The sequence below is a fragment of the Limulus polyphemus genome, unplaced genomic scaffold (assembly GCF_000517525.1).
Source record: "Limulus polyphemus unplaced genomic scaffold, Limulus_polyphemus-2.1.2 Scaffold7660, whole genome shotgun sequence".
In the NCBI taxonomy this organism is placed as follows: Eukaryota; Metazoa; Arthropoda; class Merostomata; order Xiphosura; family Limulidae; genus Limulus; species Limulus polyphemus.
In genome coordinates this window covers 8,762-32,286 of record NW_013673270.1, presented here as the reverse complement: position 1 = coordinate 32,286, position 23,525 = coordinate 8,762, and the positions used below count along the sequence as shown (strand labels likewise).

The 23,525-nt window shown below is 35.9% G+C and overlaps 1 protein-coding gene across 1 annotated transcript in view; it reads right to left on the bottom strand.

Annotated features, from left to right (window-relative positions):
- Positions 1-14,111: 14,111 nt before the first annotated feature.
- LOC106474765 (serine/arginine repetitive matrix protein 2-like) overlaps positions 14,112-23,525 on the bottom strand; it is a 14,384-nt gene continuing 4,970 nt past the window's right edge. The window contains exons 2-3 of the mRNA XM_013935457.2: positions 17,567-17,849; positions 14,112-14,240 (exon numbers count right to left, since the gene is read on the bottom strand). Of these exons, the coding sequence (XP_013790911.2) occupies positions 14,126-14,240; positions 17,567-17,805 (354 nt within the window). The 5' untranslated portion in view covers positions 17,806-17,849 and the 3' untranslated portion in view covers positions 14,112-14,125. The remainder of the gene's footprint in view (positions 14,241-17,566; positions 17,850-23,525) is intronic.

Genomic DNA, 23,525 nt, shown 5'->3' with positions numbered 1-23,525 from the left:
GGAAGACAATGGCACTAGAAGATAAGAGCTGTTGGAAATACACCATCATGATTTTTGAAAAGCATATGGAAGACAATGGCACTAGAAGATAAGAGCTGTTGGAAATACACCATCATGATTTTTGAAAAGCATATGGCAGACAAATGGCACTAGAAGAGGACTATCTGCAATATGTTCTATACAGCAGTTGTTAATTACTAATAAAGCATAATCACTGAGGTTGTTTTGAATGAATGATTAGTAATACTTGAATAACTTTCACAGTATTACCTGACATGGTCATGTTAAAAAAACTTGATGACTTATTTCAGACAATCCTTTTTTTAGTGATGATCTTATTAAAAACTTTACAACATATTTCAGACAGTCCTAATCTGTTTGTGGCACTTTTCAAAATTCTTGATGATGCGTTTCTAGTGGTCCTCTTCTGGTGCCATTACCTTGCATAAGCTTTACAAAAGTTTTGATGAAGCATTTCTGATTGGCCTCTTTTAGTGCCATTATCTGGCATGGTCTTATTAAAAAATCTTTGAGTTATTTCAGACAGTTCTCTTATGCTGTTATCTGGCATAAACTTTTCAAACATTTTGATTCACTATTACAATTTGATCTACAGAAAAATTTTCTCACAAAATTATCTTTCTTGAATAACTCTGGTGTCTTTTAGTGTTCTCTTTCAATTAAAGCAAGTGTAAAATGCTTCTGAAATATCATTTTTTTCGGTTAAAATTAGACTATTTTTTCTGAAGAAACTGTTTAACACCCAAAATTAACTTGTTTTCAACCCTGGTGGCATAAAAATAATGCTCATTACAATGAAGATTTTAACTTACCCCTTCCCCCCAAAAAAAGTAATAATAATAATAATAAAACTCAATCACCTTTGCATCATCTTTCTTCAAAATTGCACAAGAAAAAATAAATTATTAAATTATCATCATCCACAGCATGCACAAAGTTAATAAGCTAATTTGGTAATTTCCTAGTTAGAAAGTTATAATTTTCCTATATAGAAAATGTATTTCCCATAGATACTTCCCTCTACTCACAAGAATAGCTGTTCTTGTTCATTGCTGCCCTCTATATGCAAAACATTTCTTTACACATACCACAAGCCTTCCGCACCCTCCTACTGGAATCAAATGATTCCAACATGTCCATCACACAAATCATCTTGTGTCACTTCTCTACCAATAGGAGAATAGTACACTCACATGACGCATGTGACTCCCTTTACGCATCTCTACCAAACTATAACTTAACTTCGAAGTTTGGTAGATGACTGAAGCACCGGAAGTGAGTGGGGTGGAAGGGTGGGAAGTACCTATCGGAAATACATTTTCAGTATAGAAAAATTATAGCTTTTGATAGGGTACTTCCCTCTTCTCACAATATTAGCTAGAATCCCACACTGATTAGGAGGAGGGACTGGTGCAAAGGAAGAACAGACAGACCCCCCAAAAGCATCTGAAGAATACCTCTGTAGATGAGAAAGTCAGATCCCAAGAGAAGAACTGCACCACTTCTGATCCAGATATACTCTCTGCCCATATTTGGAGTGTGTAAGAATTCAGGGCGGAAAATGAGAGGAGCATATCCGAGTGGGAGAGAATGCAGTAGGAAAGTGATCCTGACTGTAGAAAGATAAAGTAACTCAATCCCACAATAAGAAGAGTGGGTAAACGAGGATGCATCCTATGGTGTGGCGGATCGTACTCGGTAAGTCAACTACATCCAAAACCTCGTCGCAGGGTACCGATGTCTGCGAGAGGGTAGGATGAGGATTATACTGTCTTCACCTCAAACCCAAGAACCTGAGGAGATTGAAAACCACTCAGATTCCTGAGCATTACACAGGATTAACTTTCAGCTATAGATCTGGGAACTTGATATCCAATATCAAAAGGAAATCTATCATATGCAATCAACACCTGCGACTATGAAACAGGTGAGGACCATCCAAATGGTAATAACATCCACATAATAAGAGAGAATTGGCGAGAGAGCCAAGGATAGAACCAGAACAATCCCACATATCCCTGCTGGGACCCACAACACAGAAGGAGGAAATTGAGGGAGGAAGACAGACAACTCTAAACCTGTGTGAGAACTTATGTTGATTGGTTTGTTCAAAATCCAAAAACCAGCCCGTGGGGTACCAACATCCATGCTAGGGTAGGATGAGGGTTCCCAATTGAAATAGTGAACCACATTTTGACGTCTCACTCCATTGTATGGTTAATCGCAAATCGGGGGATATTAAGTTATCTAAGGTGAGTATGTGAAGCCATGGAAAGGAAAGCACTAGTCAACAAGGAGTACAGTGCGGAATTATGGTTAAAGAATACCTGTTCAGGTACCACTCGCCACAGAGTGGGATCCATGTAATGAAGGTATGACGAATGGGCTCCTGAAAGAAAAGAAAGTATTAATAAAGACATACTCGGTGTTAGAGTCGCACTGAAGTCTGAAGTACAGCCACAGGTGGAAAATTAAAACCCGAGGAAGCCAAAACCACCATATGATGTAAATAATGGGAGATGAACATGTTAAAATTGTTCCACATGCCCGATTGTAGGATTTCCACCGACAAAGACGAGAAGTGAGGGAAAATGTGAGGTGTCAGATTTGATGAGAGGTAACACAGAGTAAAGAATGGTGGGAAGGGGACAAGGAGGAATAAACCAACTGGGTCAAATGATGAACCCAATTGGTGTGAGTAAAAGGGGAGAGATCTCTGGAAGAAGAGGGTTGCCACAGGATAGAGAGATGGAAAGGGAAACCATGGAAGGAAGCCATGTAGGCAATATAACAATGAAGGGCATGCACAAGACATAGAAGTATATCCGGATCGGGACGTGGGGACAGATGAGAACTAGAGGGAAGGGAAATAGCCAAAAAGGAGGAGTTACCCTCATGAGTTGCCGAGGTTTGGGGAAGGAAGGTAAAAACCGGATAAAGGAGAAGATGGGTATGGTGGTAAAGTGTGTGTGTAATGTCAATAGCAAACAAGTCAGACTGCTGACGCCCACAGGCCAAAAGGAGAAGCAAATATGCCTTAAGGGGCAGGTGAAACAACGAACACAAGGAAATAGGTTCGAGAGGTAAAGTAAGGGAATGGAGGACCACATTAATATCCCATTCTGGAAGAGCAGGTCATCAAGGAGGTCTATGAATCTGGAAGGAATGGATTAACATGGTAAGGAAGGGTGAGAGAAAACCCTGCAGTGACGGGAAAGATGAAAGGTATGGGATAAAGCTGCCCAATAACCTGAAATTGAGGAGACCAAACTGGTTGAAAAGCCATGCGAGGAACTCGGAGATACCAGCAACATTAAGAAGAGCAGCAGGAAATATGTGTGAAAGACTTTTCACTTTCGGTGAAACACTTCCATGAAGGATGGAGGGATGGATTGAGCCAAATGAAAAGCTACACAACGGGAAAAACCAGACTTCCTCGCCAATGACCAGACCAAAGCCAGGCATGAAGATGGAGGATATGAAGTGTGAGATGCAGAACTGGTGACTGAGGTTGATGAAGGAGGTTGGGTAATAAGGGAATTGGTACAGGAGGGAATAACTGTAGTTGGAGTAAATGAGGAAACTATGATTGAGCTGGCCAGTAGGAAGTGTTCAGAAGGACCCGGCATGGATAAGGGAACTATTCGATGAAGGAATCGGATAGGAGGATAAACATATAGGAATTTGTGTGACCAATCCTGGCTGAAGGCATCTATAGCAAAAGCCTGAGGATGAGGTAAATAGGGACCAAAAGCGAGGTAATCGGTGATTTAGGGTGGTGGAAAATGCATCAATGTGAGGAAAACCACACAGATTGCAAAGTCACCGGAAAACAAGAGGATGAAGGGACCACTCTGTCAGGTAGACCTTGTCAGGGTTGGAAAGATGATCCACCACAAGGTTAAAAGAACCAGGACATGACACGCAATTAAACAAATGCATTGTGTGTGGGCCCAATATATGATATCCAATGTATGAAAACAGAGGGATCTTGACCAGGTGCCACTTGTGATTGATATTAGCCACCACCATTGAAATGTCAGAATGGATCATTATTAGACAATATCTGGCAATGGGAAAAAAGTAATCCAAAGCCCGACAAACAGCAAGGAGCTCTAGGTTATTGATATGTAAAGACCATTCATCAAAAGTCCAATGACCTGAAGCCTCCTGGTAATCAACCATGCACCCCAGCCCTGAAAGGATGCATCCATAAACAGATGTAAAACTGTACGAGAAAGGAGGTAGTGAGACACCCACTGATGTGTGAGTTTTGTCCAACCACCAAAGGAGATTTTCTACAAGGGAAGGAGGAAGTGTTATGGGAGCATCCAGGGGATCCCGAGCAAGGTTCCATTGATCATACAGAGCCCACTGAAGGGAGCGCAAATGTACCCAGTCAAGGGGGATTAGTGGTGTCATAGAGGACCACATCCCCAAAAGTGACAGAACAGACAGGTCATGACAAACTGACAATTTCATAGAACAGAGTCAGAGAGGAGAAGGTTGGGTCTGAGTGAGATGAGTGCTGAAAAAGAAACCCCAATGCACAAGGTATTGGGTAGAATGCAAGAAGGACTTCTTCAATTTAACCAACCAATCTATACGATCAGCTTCGAGATAGAACTGGTGAGTATGACTCCTGTTCAGATTGAGCCAGAATTAGCAAGTCATCCACATGGAAACAGCCCCAGGGCATGAAGAGCCAAAGCTCTCACCACCAGACAGAAAACATAAGGAGCAAAAGCCAGCCTGAAGGGTGGGGCTCGAAATTGGTACACCATGCCTTGATGGATGACCAGAGATAAGGTCAAATTGATTCTGAGATGGGAATATGCAGATAAGCATTGGAAATGTTCATCTTAGTCATTCATAGACCTGGAGAAAATATCCACTGAAGAGTGAGGTAGGAACTCCATGGTGAAACATAGAAGTTGAACAAATCGATTGAGGCAGGCTAGATTGATGACAGGCCTCCAGTCCTTAGTCTTTTTGGGAACAATAAACAAAAGGAGTAAATCCCCAGTGAATGATGTAGAACAGGTTCGATAACCTGATGGGTCAGGAGGTCCTTTACTACCTCTGACAGATGCTGGCAAGTTATGGGATTCCGAGGAGAAGGACAAGAAACAGGTGCTTGGGACAAGAAAGGTGGGGCAAGAAATGGAATTTCGAGACTCTCTGACAAAACCTTAAGAACCCAGCGATGAAATAATGCCATCAACGAACAAAGGTTGCAAGTCAAGTTCCCACCAGGTAGTCATCACAACTGTTAGAGGCATATCGTGCGTCGTCGAGAAAAACAGTGAGTTGTGGCACCGCAAGAAGGAGGGACAGGTAAGAGTTGAGAAGGGGAAGGATGGAAAACCAGAATCGACGGCACAATCGGCTCTGACTGAGATAAACAGGCTACCAGATGAGAAAAGGTAGATTGTTGCTGGACAGATGCCACCTGAGTCTCCAAGAACTGTAGGACCACATCAAAGATGTAACGTCTTAAAACCGGAGCCATACCCAGATCCTGGAGATAAGGAACAAGTAAATGAGTTCTAGATAAAACAGCATCATGATCTAAAAGATCCCAACAACAGATAAATCACAATTTGTAAAGCCAGAGCCACAAATGACAAATGAGCCAATCCCTCATGATTTCTGTGAAGAGCCTCAGATAGGAGATGGATTACGAAAAGGTACCACAAAAGAGTTGTGAGGGTAAGATGGAGGTGGGAAAATTGGGCATGGGTGAAACTAACGGGAGATTTGAGGACCACCCCCAAACAGGTAAAACAGAACCCAATAGTTGTTGGTCGAGATATGGACAGTCAGCCCTATTATATGCTAGGGCAAACTGATCCAAAGCCTGTGGGGGACGAGGCATACTAATGCCACTGCCCAACAAAGAGATAAATTGTTCAGCGTGAATCTGGGGGATGGGGGAAAAACCAAATAAGGTTAGGAAGGATATTCATGTAGTAATGATGGACATGGGTCATAAGATATAGCAGCAAGGGAAAATACATCACATACTTGAGAAATAAAGTCCAAAAAAAAACGTGGAATGCCGAACAGGAAGGGTATGGGAAAGCACAGCAAATTCAGGAAGTGGAAACAGGTGATCAAAGTCCTCGTCAGCCTGCCCAGGTTCCACAGGTTAAGGAGGAAGTGGGGCAATGGCTGGAGATTGAGGTAGACCCATATAACATTTAATCTCCCTGTGAATAAACATAGACAAATCTCCCAACAGGTTGCCAGCACCTCAAGCCTGTGGTGAAGTTCCTGTCTAATGTGAGACACCTGAAGTGGTGACATTAACTTCGGAATTCATGTTCTTTCTGTCGACAAAAGTGTTTGAAAGAAGAAATAAATGCAACTAGAACAAGAGTAATTGAACCTGAATGCTTTAAAAACCACAATGGAGTATGTGAAATTAAACCACTTAAAGAACTAATTCAATCTCAAACACTAATCAAGACGAAAAAAGAAAGACATCCGAGTGAAAGCGCTGCCAAATGGGAAGTGATAGTTTAGTAGAGGCACATAGAGGGAGTCTCATGCGTCATGTGAGTGTACTATTCTCCCATTGGTGGAGAAGTGATGCATGATGATTTACATGAGAGACACATTGGAATCATTTAATTCCAATAGGAGGGTGGAAAAGGCTTGTGGAAAGCGTAATAAATGTGGAAAGTCTGAAAATTAAGATTATCTTTTATAATAAAAATATCTTACAAAACAGTAAGAGATGGTTCTCTTAAAATGTTTTTTATTCTAAACAAACCTTTAACATTAATTGTGAGTGTGAAATTAGAATGGCTATAGAAAATTACGAGTTTTTCATAAGTATTGGGCCTAGAATCTTCTACATGCACATGTTGGCATCATTAGAATGTGGTTTAATAACTAAAACAAAACCAATCCCTATCATGCAGATCTGGTAAATGGCACAGTAACCTGGACATTGTTGTAGTGAAAGAATCATAAGAAGAGCTCTCTAAAAACCTTTTTCCATTGAAGATCTACAACTCCTATATACATGAAACCAAGGATTCCAGAGAAAAATTTGGAGATCTCATAAAAAATTCATGTTCCCAAAAAAATAGAATACAAATTCTTATGGTTCAAGTAGTATAGTGCTGTTGTATTTTTGTTAAATGTCATATTAAACATGTTACATTCTGTTTTTCAAAGTAAAATTTTATTAGATTACAAGAAAAATTTAATTTAACATGTTTTTATGCAGTTATCATAAACATTTAACACACACACACACACACACACACATATATATATTATAAATGAATATAAAAGTTTTAATTTGACAAAAAAAAATTAAGTTTTTAACAATGTTTATTAACATTACTTTACCCTATAGAATAGACAGATGAGCAACAAAATTATAAAACACCTTTAAAGTTAACATTTTCCTAAATCAAAAATGTATTTCTGACAGATATATATACACACACTCATATTCCCACCCATCCTCCCAATTTCTGGTGCACCTTATTATTCCTTACCTCATCAAAGAATGAAGATTCACAAATGGAAACACATACAGGAAGTTAGCGCACTAGGAGGTGTGTCATCCTCCTATTCTTGTGAGATTAGGTGGGAATTCACTAAAGGCTAGTGGTATGCAAATCCCTAAGGCAGATGCATGGGAAAGATAGCTTAACCGTGTGAAGAGGTATCTGTCGTAAATACATTTTCAGATAAGGAAAATGTTAAAATTTGAAAACAAGGAACAAAGAGATGAAGGTCAGCAGTCAGGAAATGAGAGCAAGAGTCAAAGAAGGCAGTTTTGAATCCCATGAAAGTAAAAACTCCATCAATTATTTAATTACAACTAAAACTGATCTGCTACATCTAACACTAAAAATTAATGGTGTGAAAGTAGTAGGCTGTACTGATACTGAGTCAGATTATTCAATAATAGCTGAAAATTAACATGAACTGTTATGTGGCATGATAACATAATCATGCAACAAACGTTCTCTGTACCAACAGGAAAGCAACAAAACCTCCCTGCAGAGTAACTCCTCCTATGCACTTGACATAACATCATTCTTAGATGAAGCAAGTAAAAAGGTGCACTGGAAGTGGGGAAGACAGGTGGGAATGTGTGAAGAGGTATCTATCAGAAATACATTTTCAGATTAGGAAAGTGTTAACTTCTGAGACAATACCTCACCTCTGCAGATAGAATTGCTAAAATTCTATGGTGAATTGGTGGAGGTGCCAGTGCAAGTTTTAAGCCTAGATGAGCTTCTTTCAGAAACACCTGAACGGAAAGACTATGGAGTGTGTCACCTGATGGCAAGGGCTCCATAGGGGCACACCTATTGGAGACTGCATCTTGTCTTGATCAGGATAAACTTTGGAAAGGCAAAGGAGCCTGAAGTTATGCAGGGATGATTGGAATTGATCAGGACCAATTGAGCACCTGCACACAAACAGTTGGCAAGTCAATATGTGTATTGTGTTTAGGGTGTGCTCACATCTACTTCTCACCATTTTGTGCTAAGCCCAACCAATGAGATTCTCCAAGGTCCACCATCCCAGAAGTTAGGAACTAGTAAGTGGCAAGGGTCTCTCGTGCTCCACTTCAAGAATGGGGGAGAATTCGTGAATTCACATTGCAGAGACCTGGAGAAGTGCCTTGATCCCCATCAGATGCTTGCTGAATAGATCTTTTTTTGGAGATAGTACAATAGATGACTGTGAAACTATTTTCAAAAGCCAGCAAGTACAAGCCAAAGAAGTGGGCAGACACTTCCCTGGTGCTAGCTTTTTACATGATAGTCCATGGAATTGGTATTGTCTAGATTGGAAAACTGAGTAAATATGTATACCTCAAGGATACTTCCAGAGGCCTTGCAGAACACCCCATCTCAACAGTGGGCACAGGTAGAGACAGGGTGGATGGATTGATCACTTTCTGTTACCCCTGGCCCAATGCAAACTTCAGGAAATAAGCATAGCCTAGAAGGCAGCACCATCCACCTGGTGGGATCCTGTTAGACAAAAAGAGAGAGAAAAAGAAAACATACCCCTCTCAAAGAAAGTGGGTTGAATTGAAGGATAGTAATTGGGAGGGGATTCGAAACAGCTAGACAATGAAGATAATGAGCAACACACATGTGGGAAATCATTCATGTGCCAGTATGGAGGATCCTGTCCAAGCTTTGACGAAAATGAGACAGGTGACAAATCTGATGTAATGAAATATGAAACAGCCTGCAAGTATCAACATCAAGGGAAGAATATGCCAACCAGAGGAAATGATGGGCCCATCCAAGGGTAGAAGGCGAGAGGTCCCTAGAAGAAGAAGGGTTGCAGTGAAGAAACAAGAAACGGCTGGGATCTCAAAAGGGTGAAGTTTGTAATAAATAATGCCAAACAGCTAAAATTGGATATAGTAGCTGATCAAGGTCTGAACAATCATAGAGGTGAGAGATAGAAAAAATGGAGATAGGAGAGAATGTATGGTCACCTTCCCGGGTGGCCTAAGTCTTGGGAAGGAAAGTCCAGTCCAGGTAAAGGAGTAAATAAGTGCAGTGGAAGAGAGAGCTAGAAGCATCAATAGCATAGATACTAGAATGATGGCAACCACATGCAAGAAGTAGAAGGAAACAAGTTTTAAGAAGAAGGTGGTTTAAAGAACAAGAAGCAAATGGTTTGAACAGGGCATACGTGAGAGTGTGAAACACAACATTAACCCTTTTACTTACGGGTAGGGTCAGAGGGCATATCATCACATATGGATTACATTAAAAACTTACATCAAAAATTTTATTAAACTAATATATCATGATTGTATGTCAATAATTTTGGTTTGAAATTGTAGTTTATAACTCAAGTATTAGTTCTAAACATTATTAAATTTCTTAATTTAAAATTAAATACAAAAAAAATGCTAAATATAAATTTTTTGTATCATATGGTACATCATTTCCTGCTTTTATTAAAATTTCATTTTATGATACCCACAATACAAAATCTATAGTTTCTTATGAATATAAAATAAGAACCTCCTACCTTTTCTATTTGCTGAGATATCATTATACTTAGCGAATACATGACAGTGGCTCAGCCCAACACTTCCTCTTTTGAAAATACTTGTTTACCTATGCCTACTTCTCTCAATTACATGTTTATAACCAATCAACAGTGCTCATTTTGAACTAATTAATTCTGTCAGTTTCCCTAAAGTATTCAAGCAGGTTAAGCCATTATAACTGTTGGAGTGTTTGTAGAGTGGTGATCAAGGCAATATGCTGATCAGAAATGAGATTTTTTTAGACCATAAAAATACAGCTTAGAGAAATTTTGTGGTACCGGTATAGTAAGTTAAAATTTTTATTTTAAAATGCATATATAAAACCTACAAAAATATTTTGTTTTCACCCTTCACATGCAAAATTTGATGAGGCTTAGCAAGTATAACATGCGAGTACAAAAAAATTTCATAACATCATAAGTAGTAGAGATCAAATCATTGTTCTCTATATGTTTTTTTACTTACTGTTATATGTTTTAAGAAAAATAACTGAAATTTAAAAATTTATGTAATGTATGGTAAACAAAATGATATTGTATTTTACAAAATATTGGTGCACTAGTAGTAAGACTAAGACATTTGTACTTTATAAAGGCCAGTTTTATGCTATTTGATAGGGTAACATGAGCTGCACATGCACTATGTGATTTACAATTTGTGTGGGGGTATTATTAGTCACAGTTTGAAGGTCAATAAAACAAGAAATTAATAAATATAAATAGATGTATAATGTTACCAGATTTAAGCTATTTAGAATAACCATTTGTGGTTTCCTGTTACAGTTTAATGTAATTTTAGAATTAAAAAAGGTAATTTAGATTTATATGAGGTTAGTCAATACAACCAACCTCCTATACAGTTAATGTAGATAAAATATAGTTTTCTAAAAAAATGTTCATAGTTATCTACGAGGTTATAGAGATTACACAAATGAAATTTGTCAATATTCAGAAGAAGAGGAGTATTTTTAATCTTAAAATAAAAATTACGCTGCATGTTGGATAGTCAACATTCCAAAAGAAAAATTTCCCGAGCAAATCTTTAATCATAAATTCTTAATACTTGATAAAAATCTGATATTTTGTGTATAAAAGCCTTGTAACATTTACCAATAATTTGCAAAATTTTGTGAAGATACACACATATTATCAAAAGTTATAGTATGGTTACTCTCATGGTTATGGGCTGGGTGCAATGCACCCAGCTCATAGTCCAAGAGTTTAAGGTCCCAGTCAGGCATGGATTTGATAAAAAGGATTGGAACAGTGTGGAGAGAACAGGTAAAGAAAACACTTGGTGATAACAGGAAAGGTGAAATGTAGTGAATAAAGACACTTGATTACCAGCAATGGCGGAGACCAACAAGCCATGGTCAAACAACCAAGTAAAGAAGTCAAAAACGTGGTTCACAGTAGGGCAGCCAGGAGGAAGGGAGCAGTGGATGGACCAACAAAGAAAGACCTGCCTCTTCTGTTGATAGACAAAGTGGAAGGTCAATAGAAATGGGACAAGAAGGTTACACGATTGGAGAGTCAAGCCTGAAGGGTGATGGACTGAACAAATCCCACACATGAAGGTGTAGAGACAAGATACTGGAATGAAAAAGGGGTGTGTGGGGTTGAAGTAAAAGGGGGGGACATTGGCTAGAGGATGGGGGGGATGGATGCCAAATGAAGAAGCAGAAAAAATTCTGGTTGAGATGATCAAAGAAGTACCACCAGTAGGACCCAACAAGAAGTGTCATGCATCAAGTTGAGCACTCGAGGGAGGAGTCAAAGAGGAGGATAAGCATACAGAAAAAGTTGAGACCAATGCTGGCTGATAACATTGATAACCAGAGCTGAATGATGAGTGGTAAAGGCATCTATGTGAGTAGTAAGAAAAATATGAATATGCAAAAAGTGAGCACTAGAGAGTGAAACAAAAGACAAGTGGTACATTCCCCAAGCAGGTAGAAGTTCCAAAGACTAGATTTCTAGAGAGTGAAACAAAAGACAAGTGGTACATTCCCCAAGCAGGTAGAAGTTCCAAAGACTGGAAGTCTAGGAAAGGAAGAATGGCTGTAAGGAAACAAGAAGGGAAGGAAAACAAGGCTTGTGGTATGGGTTTGAAGTTGTTGAAGAAAGGAATCAGCATGAACCCTAATATCAGGTGTGGGAGGAAATACAAGGTATTCCCAAGTATTAATTTCATGGAGTAAAAATCAGGATAAATCATACAAAGAAAGGAACATACACAAGAAATCATGTCCTGAAAGATAGTGGAAGGTTGAGGATATTTTCTTCAACTGGTAAGGCAGTACCCAAAGCAAATCCAGGTGGAATGAAGAGCCAACCAGATTTGTCTTCTACCTGGTCATTCTCAAACTAAGGAGAAGGAATGTCAGCCAAATGGACAGGAGGAAGAGGCCCAGTATGCATGAGGGACCCCACAACACGCTGTACAATGACTATAACATCATTAACAGTCAATAAGCTTCCAGAAGCCATAGTTGAAGCATGAATGTAATGTTGTTACTCACATTGGATAAAGTGGAAGTCACCATTACTTGAGAATTAATGACAGAACTTTATGCTTTGTGAAACTAAACCCAATGTAAAACAAAATTCAAAGTTTGTTAAGGAGTACAATCTCAGTAAATTTAACTAGGACAAGAAGTTTCAATACATCTGTTAAATGTAATGCAGAGGAAAAAGAATGAAGTTATTTCAAATGCAAGTGCATAGGAAGAGTTACTACACATGGAGGTTGTGTCACCCTCCTATTGGTGGAGGGCTACTGTCATGTGATATCATCATCATCATGCACCAGCTCAGTTCACATTAAAGGCGTGAATTTTAGATGAAAGTTAACTTGAGACTAGTGGCATGCAAATCACATAGACAGATGCCGTGAAGAAAATAGCAGTTCTGGGTGCAGAGGTGAAGTACTGTCTTGGAAAGTTTTTTTTTCTGCATGTTACTTCACAATAACTTGATTTTCAAGATTGAGACTGGTGTTTAACTAAGTCACCGTTTTTTTATGGAGATGACTGATAATCATAATATTTAATGTTATTGTTTTGAAACAGTTTTTAATAAATCATTCAGGTACAGGGATAACAGAAGAAAACCTGAGAAATCAATCTTGCCCACTATCAAGTTTTAGGTATAATAAGCCTGACAACAGTTGAAGAAAGAGAGCAGGCCTAACAATGTGACTTTCCCAAACAGGTCAGCCGTAATCATACATAACAATTTTCCTTTAGAGCAACTAACACCTGTGACAAAAAGATAACTATTTTTACAAAAAATACACACACACACAGGTAGGACTTTTGACTTTTTTAAGCCAATCTTTTTCTAAACTGTCCAGTTATACCAATACTGGTAACCTGTTGTGTTTACATTTGAATTACTTAAATAGTGTGAAACACACAAGAAAATATGTTGTTATTATTGTGATGAAAATTAATTGAGAGCAAAAGTCAGCATGTTATTAATATAAACAAATTTCAGTTAAGTGGGAAAATCATGAATTTACATGTAAACTTTACTGCCATCTATTGCTGCTAAATATAACTATATACAAGTTCTAACCAACTGTAACAAGTACAAAAACTGACAGATATAAATCAATTACTTTTAATCATGATTCTTACACTCACTACTATCACTGTCCCAACACATGAAGAGTGCATCCCACAAATATGTTTTAATTTATATAAATAACAGTTGTATTGTATAACTCAGCCTGTTTCATTATAATGCCTACATTAATAATTCATATATTTTGTGGTGCCTATTGGCAGCAAAAAAATATAAATCTTGTAACAAATGAAATGTTTTATAGACACTAACATTTTGATGCTAATCAAATCCAAGATAAACTGTTACAGAACTGGAATTATTAATGCATTATTTTACAAAGGCCTTAATACATGCTGTACGATGTTTATTTTATTATAGACATTTACCATCAACAGTCTCCACAGAGATTTTATAAAGCATACAGGTTGACATCACAAACTAGACAGCAAGTTAAATTAGCTCAGTAGAAAATAGCTTACATTATCCGGCCAGAATCATCTCTAGCAACCTCCTGTTCCCCTGTATCTATCTTTTCTGATAACATCAACCGAAACGCTGCCACTTTTTTATCAATTTCTTCTTGACAATAGCTGTATGAAATATATAATATTAAAAAATAACTATTAGCAAATATATAATAATTATACAATTGACTGCATAAGAATTACCAATAACAAGGTAATATAATATTACTGTACAAAGAGAAAAAATTTGAAAATCCTGGAAAATACAAAAGACAGGCTATTAGTGTGGTGCTTTGTATCTTTTCTTTGAACAGTTTAAGAACTAGAAGTGACCTGTTCCAATATTTAAAACTGTTTCATACTTCAATTAACATTTCATGAGAAGTCATAGTAAGGGACTGATAAGATTGGAAACTTGAATTTAAGTATTAGAGATAAAATTAAATTACTGCTTTGTTAAGAGTGTAATTGTAAAGTTGTGAAATGATCTGTCCAATAATGTGAACTGTTATTTTAAGTGCATTTACACATTTGTTGGAGACTATATGAATATGAAGGGCTACATTTAGGTCATTCTGATTGTTTGCGCTACCTGGTTTGACAAGTGGAAGATGTATACACATGTCTATAAGAAAACCAGCCAATTACTGCTTAAAATGGTTGCTATTAATCAATCATCATTTTTATTCAATTAGTAGTTCATAATAGAGATTCTTAGAAATTTTTGGCAATAAGATTAGAAAAACAAAAAAGAAGCCTCACTCTCCAGATAAAAAAAACTTTTATTTCAGCCAATCTTTTGCTTCATCACAGTTAGTAGTACAAGAGATATTTTCAGTACTACTAGTCCTGATGAAATGTTGGCTGAAATATTTTTTTTTTCATCACTATCTAGAGAGTAATGGTCAATTTTTAAAAACTACTTGCTAAACTTGTATTTTTGTTGTTTTTACATGGCTCAATGCATGCTCATACTTTACAGTGAAAATGTATTATAATAAAGATAACAATTTTATAATCCCCCCCAGTGGCACAGCGGTATGTCTGCGGACTTACAACGCTAGAAACCGGGTTTCGATACCCGTGGTGGGCAGAGCACAGATAGCCCTTGTGTAGCTTTGTGCATAATTAAAAACAAACAAACAATTTTATACTGCTTTGTAAGTATCAAAACATCCCTTCTCACTTTTGTTTCTATTCACAAACTGGAATTAAAAATGAAATATTATGTCACCAACATTTTATATAAATATATTTTTTTTGTTATCTGACCCTGACTTCTACGAGGAAAACTTTCTGACTATGGACATATTCCTACATAAATCCACAGTTCCCTACCAGATGAAGTTAAATGTTTTTTCTGTATGAGCAACTCACTAATCAGGTGTTTCAAGTTAGTTTGTCAGTTTAAAAAGATATACTGATTAACTATGATCAAAAGTTAGATTATTATTTTTTAATTGGCTGTGTTACACTTCTGAGGTGAAATTTCAATAAAAATGGTAAAAAATATCCTTGTTTCTGTCTAGCATGTGCAAGATATTAGCTGACTAAATTAACTCCATAATTATCAAGGTATCTCACCTAAAACAATACTCTCTGAATATGATGGATCTGTTGCATGCAGCATAGGGTATGCCACAGTACAATCACTGTTGACTGATTATTTTCAAGAGTGTGCCCAAGTGTAATATCTAGTAATTTGACCATTTGTTGGCAGTTTTAACAAACACTGCAACACATAACTATTGCTTTTTATTGTCACTGGATGATTCTTGCTTATCATCAGTTTCACTTTCACAATCCAAATACTTAAAAAGCTTGTCATCTTTTAGTCTGCCAGTGCTCTAATGCATACAAAAAACAAAACTTATGTTCCGATTCATACACATTTTCTGATGAGTTAGTACAAGTTGTCCACACAGCAACAAAACAGTCTGCAGAGTGCTCTGATGAATGAAGGAATAGAAGATTATAATCAAATAGGAATTGGAAGGAAAATCAATAGTGACTAAACAATCATAATCTAACAGGGATCAACATTTAGTCACATGAAAAAGTTCAATAATTTAGTGTTGTAGTTTTATGTTTTAATTCAAATTTGCACCGCATGTAAATAGAGCTGGGTAATTTGTAAAATCAATTAATTGCCAGGCTTATTCATTGATTACATTCAATTAATCAATTATTGTTACATGAAACTTGGATAGCTGGAATAATCGGAAACAGAAATTTTAATTGGTTATCTTCACAAGATGTGACTCTCACAGATTAAACTAACAAGCCTCGAATTAATAGAAAATAACAGTAAGAATTTACAATGACAATATTTCAATTCCTTGAATAGTTTGTAACATTAACTGATTATTTTAACTGACACTGATGATGTAGGAAAATTACATACAGCCAAAAATCTGACCTCCCATTATTGAAAATCCACAAGCAGGTTGCAAGTACGCAGTGCAAACACTAAGCCAATTATAAGTACTGCCCAATTCCAATAAATTGGTTTTATGGATGATAAAGCAAGTACTGATTAACTGAAACATCTTTGAAAATTAACTTGAATGACTATCACCTTATTTTATCTTAAAATGACGAGTTAACAAGGTGATAGAACCAAACAGTCCAAAGATGAGAGGAAAGTGGACATTTTGATCTCTGTATATACCAGCAAAACATTTTTACAGTTAAGCAGGAATTTTTCACTCTAATAATGAATGTTAGTGATTGTAGTTATAACTTAAGTTTTGTAATATTAACAAAGAATTGAAATGGACAAAACTGTTAATTGACAATAATACAGCTTGAAATAAGAAAAAACATTCAATTAAACTCAACCAACTATATTTTCTTATTATTTTATCTATGAATCACACAACAAATACAGTCATTGGACATGAAAATGTGAACTGAAAGGTTTGGTTTCTTGCTAAACTTGTTGGAATTTGCATTACCCACTAGGTGATAGTTTATTTGTACACAGTTCTACAAATAAAAAAAAAGAAACAAGATAAGAAAGATGCAGTAGTATATGTAAATTCAATATTTAACTTTTTAAAGCCAAAAATACCTTTGACTTACATAGGTGGAGAACATTAAATTCCATAGATGAATGTTAACTTTTGTAAGTACGGCTACCTTGATTTTAACAAGACCTTGCAGCCATCCCCCAGAAAATTTTATGAATTGAAAGGTGTGAACAACAGGTTAAGAAACATTTGATTTTAACAACACCTTGCAGCCATCCCCAGAAAATTTTTGAATTGAAAGGTGTGAACAACAGGTTAAGAAACATTTGATTTTAACAACACCTTGCAGCCATCCCCCAGAAAATTTTGTGAATTGAAAGGTGTGAACAACAGGTTAAGAAACATTTTAGAGATTGTACCAGTGCTATTACTTTTGATGTTAATGTAATGATTAATTCAAAATTTTATCATTACACTTACCCTTGTTCTTCCATCAGTTCTTGCATTTCCATACATTTCAGTTCAACTTTTCGTTTCCTTTCATGGGCTAGTATATCTTCATTTGGTTGTTTGTTAGCTAAAGCATCAAGTTTCTTGATGTCTTCTTCTGTTTTGTAGTTTACTTTGTCTTTCACTCGTCTAACTAATGACAAATTCCTTTGAACATAGCCATTTGTACCACTACCCCGTGGTGTCTGAAGTCCTATTCCATTGTACATGTTAAAGACTTCAACAGACTTGAGAAATTTACTTTTTTCAGTATCTACAAGAAAGATCACACAAAAGTACTTGTAATTTGTAGAGAATTATGCAATATATTCAGAACTAACTAAAACAGTAATAAAAATTGTTGCATTTTTAATTCTGAAACATATTTACCACTAAAGTAACATGAACAATAAAGATTTTCATGAAATCTTGAAAATATTTTTGGTACAAATCAACTGTGTACTGCCACACTGTTAACTGTGAAAAACATAGTTATCAGTAAGTCACATCTGAGGGATTAATACATTAACAATCTATATTATAGATGAGATGGCAATATATGACAACAGCTAACACAAGAATGTTATCTATAAGATTATCAGGTTTTCAAATATGATCTCCATAGATTGAACCCGCCTTGAAAAAGTAAATGTGGCTTTACAAGGAAGAAACAGAAGTGTAGTAACATTAAACTTTACAACAGGTTGATGTACCACCAGAGATTTCAAATCATACATTGCCCAACTTGTTTATTAATAATACTGATAGTAATAACTTAAATAATAGAGACTGAATAGAAATAAAACCTGAAAAAGTACTATTACCACTACTTAATAATATATTAAAACTAAGTATCATACAGCTTACCAAACAATTACAAACAAATGCCTTCCTGTTTATCAAACTGTTAACAATAAGTATCTTACTGCTTACCAAACTATCACCAACAAATATCTTATTGCTTATGGAACTATTACAAACAAGTGTCTTACTGCCTTCAAAATATGTACCTTAATGATCAAACAAAATGTCAAGAGTAGGTTTAGTAAAATGTGAATTAGATTATAACCTAGAAGACATTGCATATTTTGATAAGATACCATGTAAAAGGTTAATTGACAAACTAATACCTTATGCATAACATAAAAATTTTAAATTTTAAATATAAATACTGAACAACCAAGATCTGTCTTTAGGTTTAAAATTTATATTATACAAAGAAAAGCACATTTAAATGTTTCTCTCAAGTATAACTTTATGATAAAGCTTGTAGTGATAGCTTAGGTTTTTTTAGCTTGTGTTTGCTTGATGTTCTTGATAGGTCAAACAACTTTACAGGATACCAATTCACACGGTTGTAGCTAAGATGATTTGAATGGTGAATCATAAAAACCAGTCTAGCCCACAGATGTACGTGCCTGCAGATACCACCACCATACCCCCCCCTCGGACAGGCAAAAAAATAAATATTATTTTCATGTTTATAATTTTAATGGCTTTGAAAAATTGTAAATTCATTAGGAAAGTCCAATAAAACACTCCAAATGAGCAGTCATTAGGCTAACATGTTACAAGTGTGAACGACAAGTCTAAAAAAATAAAGGTAGAGACAAATTTTACTCTAAGCTGAGTTTTATTTTTCTGATTGATCTATCTTTAACAGCAGGTAATTTATACAAATGAGATTAAAAACGTTTTTTGGAAAAACACATCGATATACTTTTATATTTTAGATATCTGTAAAATTCCGAAAATATTTTTACACACCACATTAACTTTTTACTAGAAAGAAAATTGGCTTTGTATGGAATCCACTGTGGATTATATTGTCTGATGTGCCATGCTAAGTACAACTGAATTAACATGGCATGGGCTGTTTGTTTCACATGCAGTTTTTTTCCTGTGGATGTTTCTGGAAAAGTGTTTGTTTCTAACAAGCTAATTGCAAAGTAAGCTGCACTGCAATATTAGCAAAGAAATTTTTTGTGCTTATGATGAATTCTTTCCCAATGATATTTAGTGCCAGGCAGCAGTAATCACATTGCAAGGAGGGAGTGCTGGGTGGGCAGAATGAGTCCTGGGCAGCCACGACTGCTGCCCACCATAGCTACAACCCTGCCAATTCAGAAAGATCTTAAAAATACGGTAAAATATAGTGTCTTGCAGCATTAATGTTAAAAATTTACTAGTTCCATAGAAAAAATATTATACAAGTTACTGTTAATATACACATTTACTTAAACTCCAACTATTTGGAAATTATTATAATGACAAATCTCTGTTGAAATAACAGATATCTCCCACACGGGGATATCATATGGCTTAACGAGATAAATAGCCCAACATTATTTTGTTCCCACTGGAGGTATCAAATGGCCTCCGTAGGATTAATACTTAATAGCTCACTAGTATATTTTGCTCCTACCTGGGGATATCAGATGGCCTCATCAAAATGAATAGCCTATCATTTTGTTTTGTTTTTTCATAAGCAAATTAGTTAAAGCTGGTATCCCTTCCTACAAGTAGTACTTTTAGAGAATAAACATGTGTGGGAGTCTCAATTTACTCAAGAAACACTATATAATATATTTAACAGAAAAGAAGCCTGACTGCTGATAGCTTGAGTAGCAGAACAAGAAGTAGGTAATCAATGTTCTGTTCTCAAGTAACAGACAGACTCTTTTTACCTGTTACACACACACACACAACAAAAAAAAAGGTCAATTAGCCTTTACATTCCAAACAACCTCAAATATAACTATCTTTCCATCAAGAGTTTGAATGTCATTTTGAAATAACAGCACATACAAATCATACCATTGCAGTAGTGTGTATATTCAACAAAGTAGTGTCATCTGCCAAGTAAAAAAAACCCATTCTAGAAAAATGGTACACAAGGGATATCTGCACTTTCTCTACCACAGAGAGTCAAACCCTATATTTTAGCATTGTAGATCTGTACACTTACAATTGACCCACCAGGGGACCAAAAAATAGTCTAGATCTGCATTTCTTAGGCCTGTATTTAGTGTCCCTACATCTGACCAGTGATGCTGTATTAACTTTTTTGTGCCAGACCATCAATTCAATCTTAATTCCCACTCTTTAATTATACATGCACATGTAGGCTGCATTTCCCGTACTTAATTTGTTTATAATTAACTTATAAAATACGTAGTTACAGCTAACTGGTATATCAAAACTCATAAACATGTAACTGATAAATTAACTGTAGTTTACATAGCATATCTACACCATAAAATATTATCTGTATAAATTCATATTTAAAGTACAAAAAAAAGTAAACAATCGGGCTCCAGTCTGTTGCAGTTTCACTACACCATTGCATTTAAATTTATCATTTCACAACCCATACACTTTTTATAAGAATTTAACATTTTTGAATGCTTCAAGCCACCACAATTTGTTTTGAGTGAAAACAAGTTCAAGTTTTTATGCTCAAATTTCTTAAAACCAGTATAATTCTCTCTACTCTTTTAAGCAAGTATCATTCCTGTAATAGTAGTATCAAATTAATAGTGTGCTAATGAGCATTCATCAGTTTTATAGAGGTATTATGATTCTCAAATATCTATACATATATAAAGATGAAATGTGTGTTTGTTGCACCCTAACTCCTCCGAGCCTATTGGGCCAATCTCAACAAAAATTTGTACGTAAACTATGAACTATGGGGAATGTCCAAAGGGGATCAAAATAGACTTATCCCTATTTCTATTTTGTAAAGCCTGTTGGTTAATTACTTTCTATCAAATACATCAAAAAACTAATTTGATTAATAAATATTATCTACAGCTCTTTACAAAGCAAGATAAAAAAATATAAAGTAGGGTACATTCGACCTTATAGACAATCTACTTTAAAAAATCATTTTTCAAATTATTTTCACACCAAACTACTTATGGGGCCATTACATAGTTAGTTATAAGGTCCCTAATAAAACAAGTCATATACACACACAAAAAAAAAAAAAAAGCAAAAACTTAAAAACACCATCAGTATTACAACTGCTACTATTTTCTGCCAGGGTCTGCCATGTATTTTACATGGATGATTATACTCAATGTTTTTGGTTACCTATTTCTCCAGGAGGGGTGTGCAGGTACAGCCTTGAACTTAACATGCATACAACAGAAGGTCATTTGTTTTTTCACACTTCAAGGCAGTCTTTGCACACCCATTCCTGAGGAAAAGTAAAAATAACAATTTTAAACCATCCTTTAGTTTTCAGGAATTCACTGATTCCCCACTTAAATTCACATAACATGCCAACCTCCACTAATGCTAATGGCAGCTCATTCCATAAGTTAATCACCTTGTTAAAAGAACCTAGCCTATGTTTTCCAAATCTTAAGCTTGTGTCCTCTCATCCTGTTTTCTCCAGATTATAACAAGAAGGTATCTGAGGCTCTTATCCTATGAATTCCCTGAATAAACTTGTAAACTCAGAGAAAATAAATTAAGAGATTTTAACCCATTGGACAACCTTCCCCTCCCTAGAACCATCCTAGTAACCTTTCCTAACAAGTCAATATCCTTTCTTAGATAAGGATACCAAAACTGTACACAATGATCTATGCAAGGCCTAACTCATGATTTTTTAGAGAGATTATCTCTCTTAATTTGTAATTAACATGTCTATAAACACATCCTAAAATTCTATTACCTTTATTACTAGTAACAGAGCACAGTCACGAAAGCTTGAGTAACTTGTATACCACTATTCCAAGATCATTTTCTTCACTAATGCTAATCAATGGGTTACCATTGACATTAAATGTGTGACCCAAATGGTACCTTGATGACCACGTTATTTCACAAAACAGCAGACCCAAAGTGATACTAGGCATTACATATCAGTATTTTACAGCATGGATTGGGGAAAGACTAGTTAATTGTATTGTAATGCAGTTGGATTAGAGAAAAAGATTTTATTAATGGAGTCCAATTTGACAGGGAAATTATTACTAGTGGAATGCCCGAGATGTCAGTGCTTTGGTCTTTGCTCATTCTTATCAATGTTATTGACACTGATAATGGGATAATTAGTTAACTAGTAAAGTCTGATGATGACATGATACTCTTGTGTATTTCTAGCTGTACTGAGGTTATTGAGATACTAAGATCAGTGCTTCTCAACCATAGTTTGCTGTCTCCCTAAACCATCTCAAACCATTAAAATTGAAACAACAAAAAAAAACCATTACAATGTGAATATGAATATTCTGTTAGTCTTTGTCTGTTTGTTTTTTGCTTTTGTGAAATCCCATGGACTGGCAAGGTAGTTGTAAATGACCAGCAGTGGTGGTTGAGAAATAATGCTGTAGATTAACTTGGATCAATTGGAAAAATAATTTAATAAACATCTCTAATTAAGTGCAGGGTAATGCATGTGGGTTACAATAGGATAACACATTTAATATACATGTCAATGAGAACCAACTCAAGTGCATGAGCGAAGAAAAAGAACTTGGCTTAACAATGGCTAAAACACCTAAGTCAAGGAACCAGTACTCTGTTGCTAACAGAAATTTAAGGCTTATTTATAGACATGTTGATTACGTAATTATTTCTGACCATAAATCACCAGTTAGGCCTCACTTGGAATACTAGGACAGCTTTTGTCTCATTATCTAAGAAAAGATATTGATTTACTGAAACAAGTTCAGAGGAGGGCTATTAAGATGATTCCAAGGATGGAAAGGTCACCTTACAAGAATTGGCTAATATATATAAATGTATTTTTTCTTGAGAAAAGAGGTGTAAGAGATGATTGATGTTATTGGGGTTTACAAGGTTATCGTTTGGGGGGGGGGGGTCAACAGTATAAGGGACTCTAATTTCTTTGTGCCATATTCTGAAGATAACAGAATGAGAGGACACAAGATGAAGAACATGAAAAGATGGGTCAAGCTCCAGTTCAGACAGC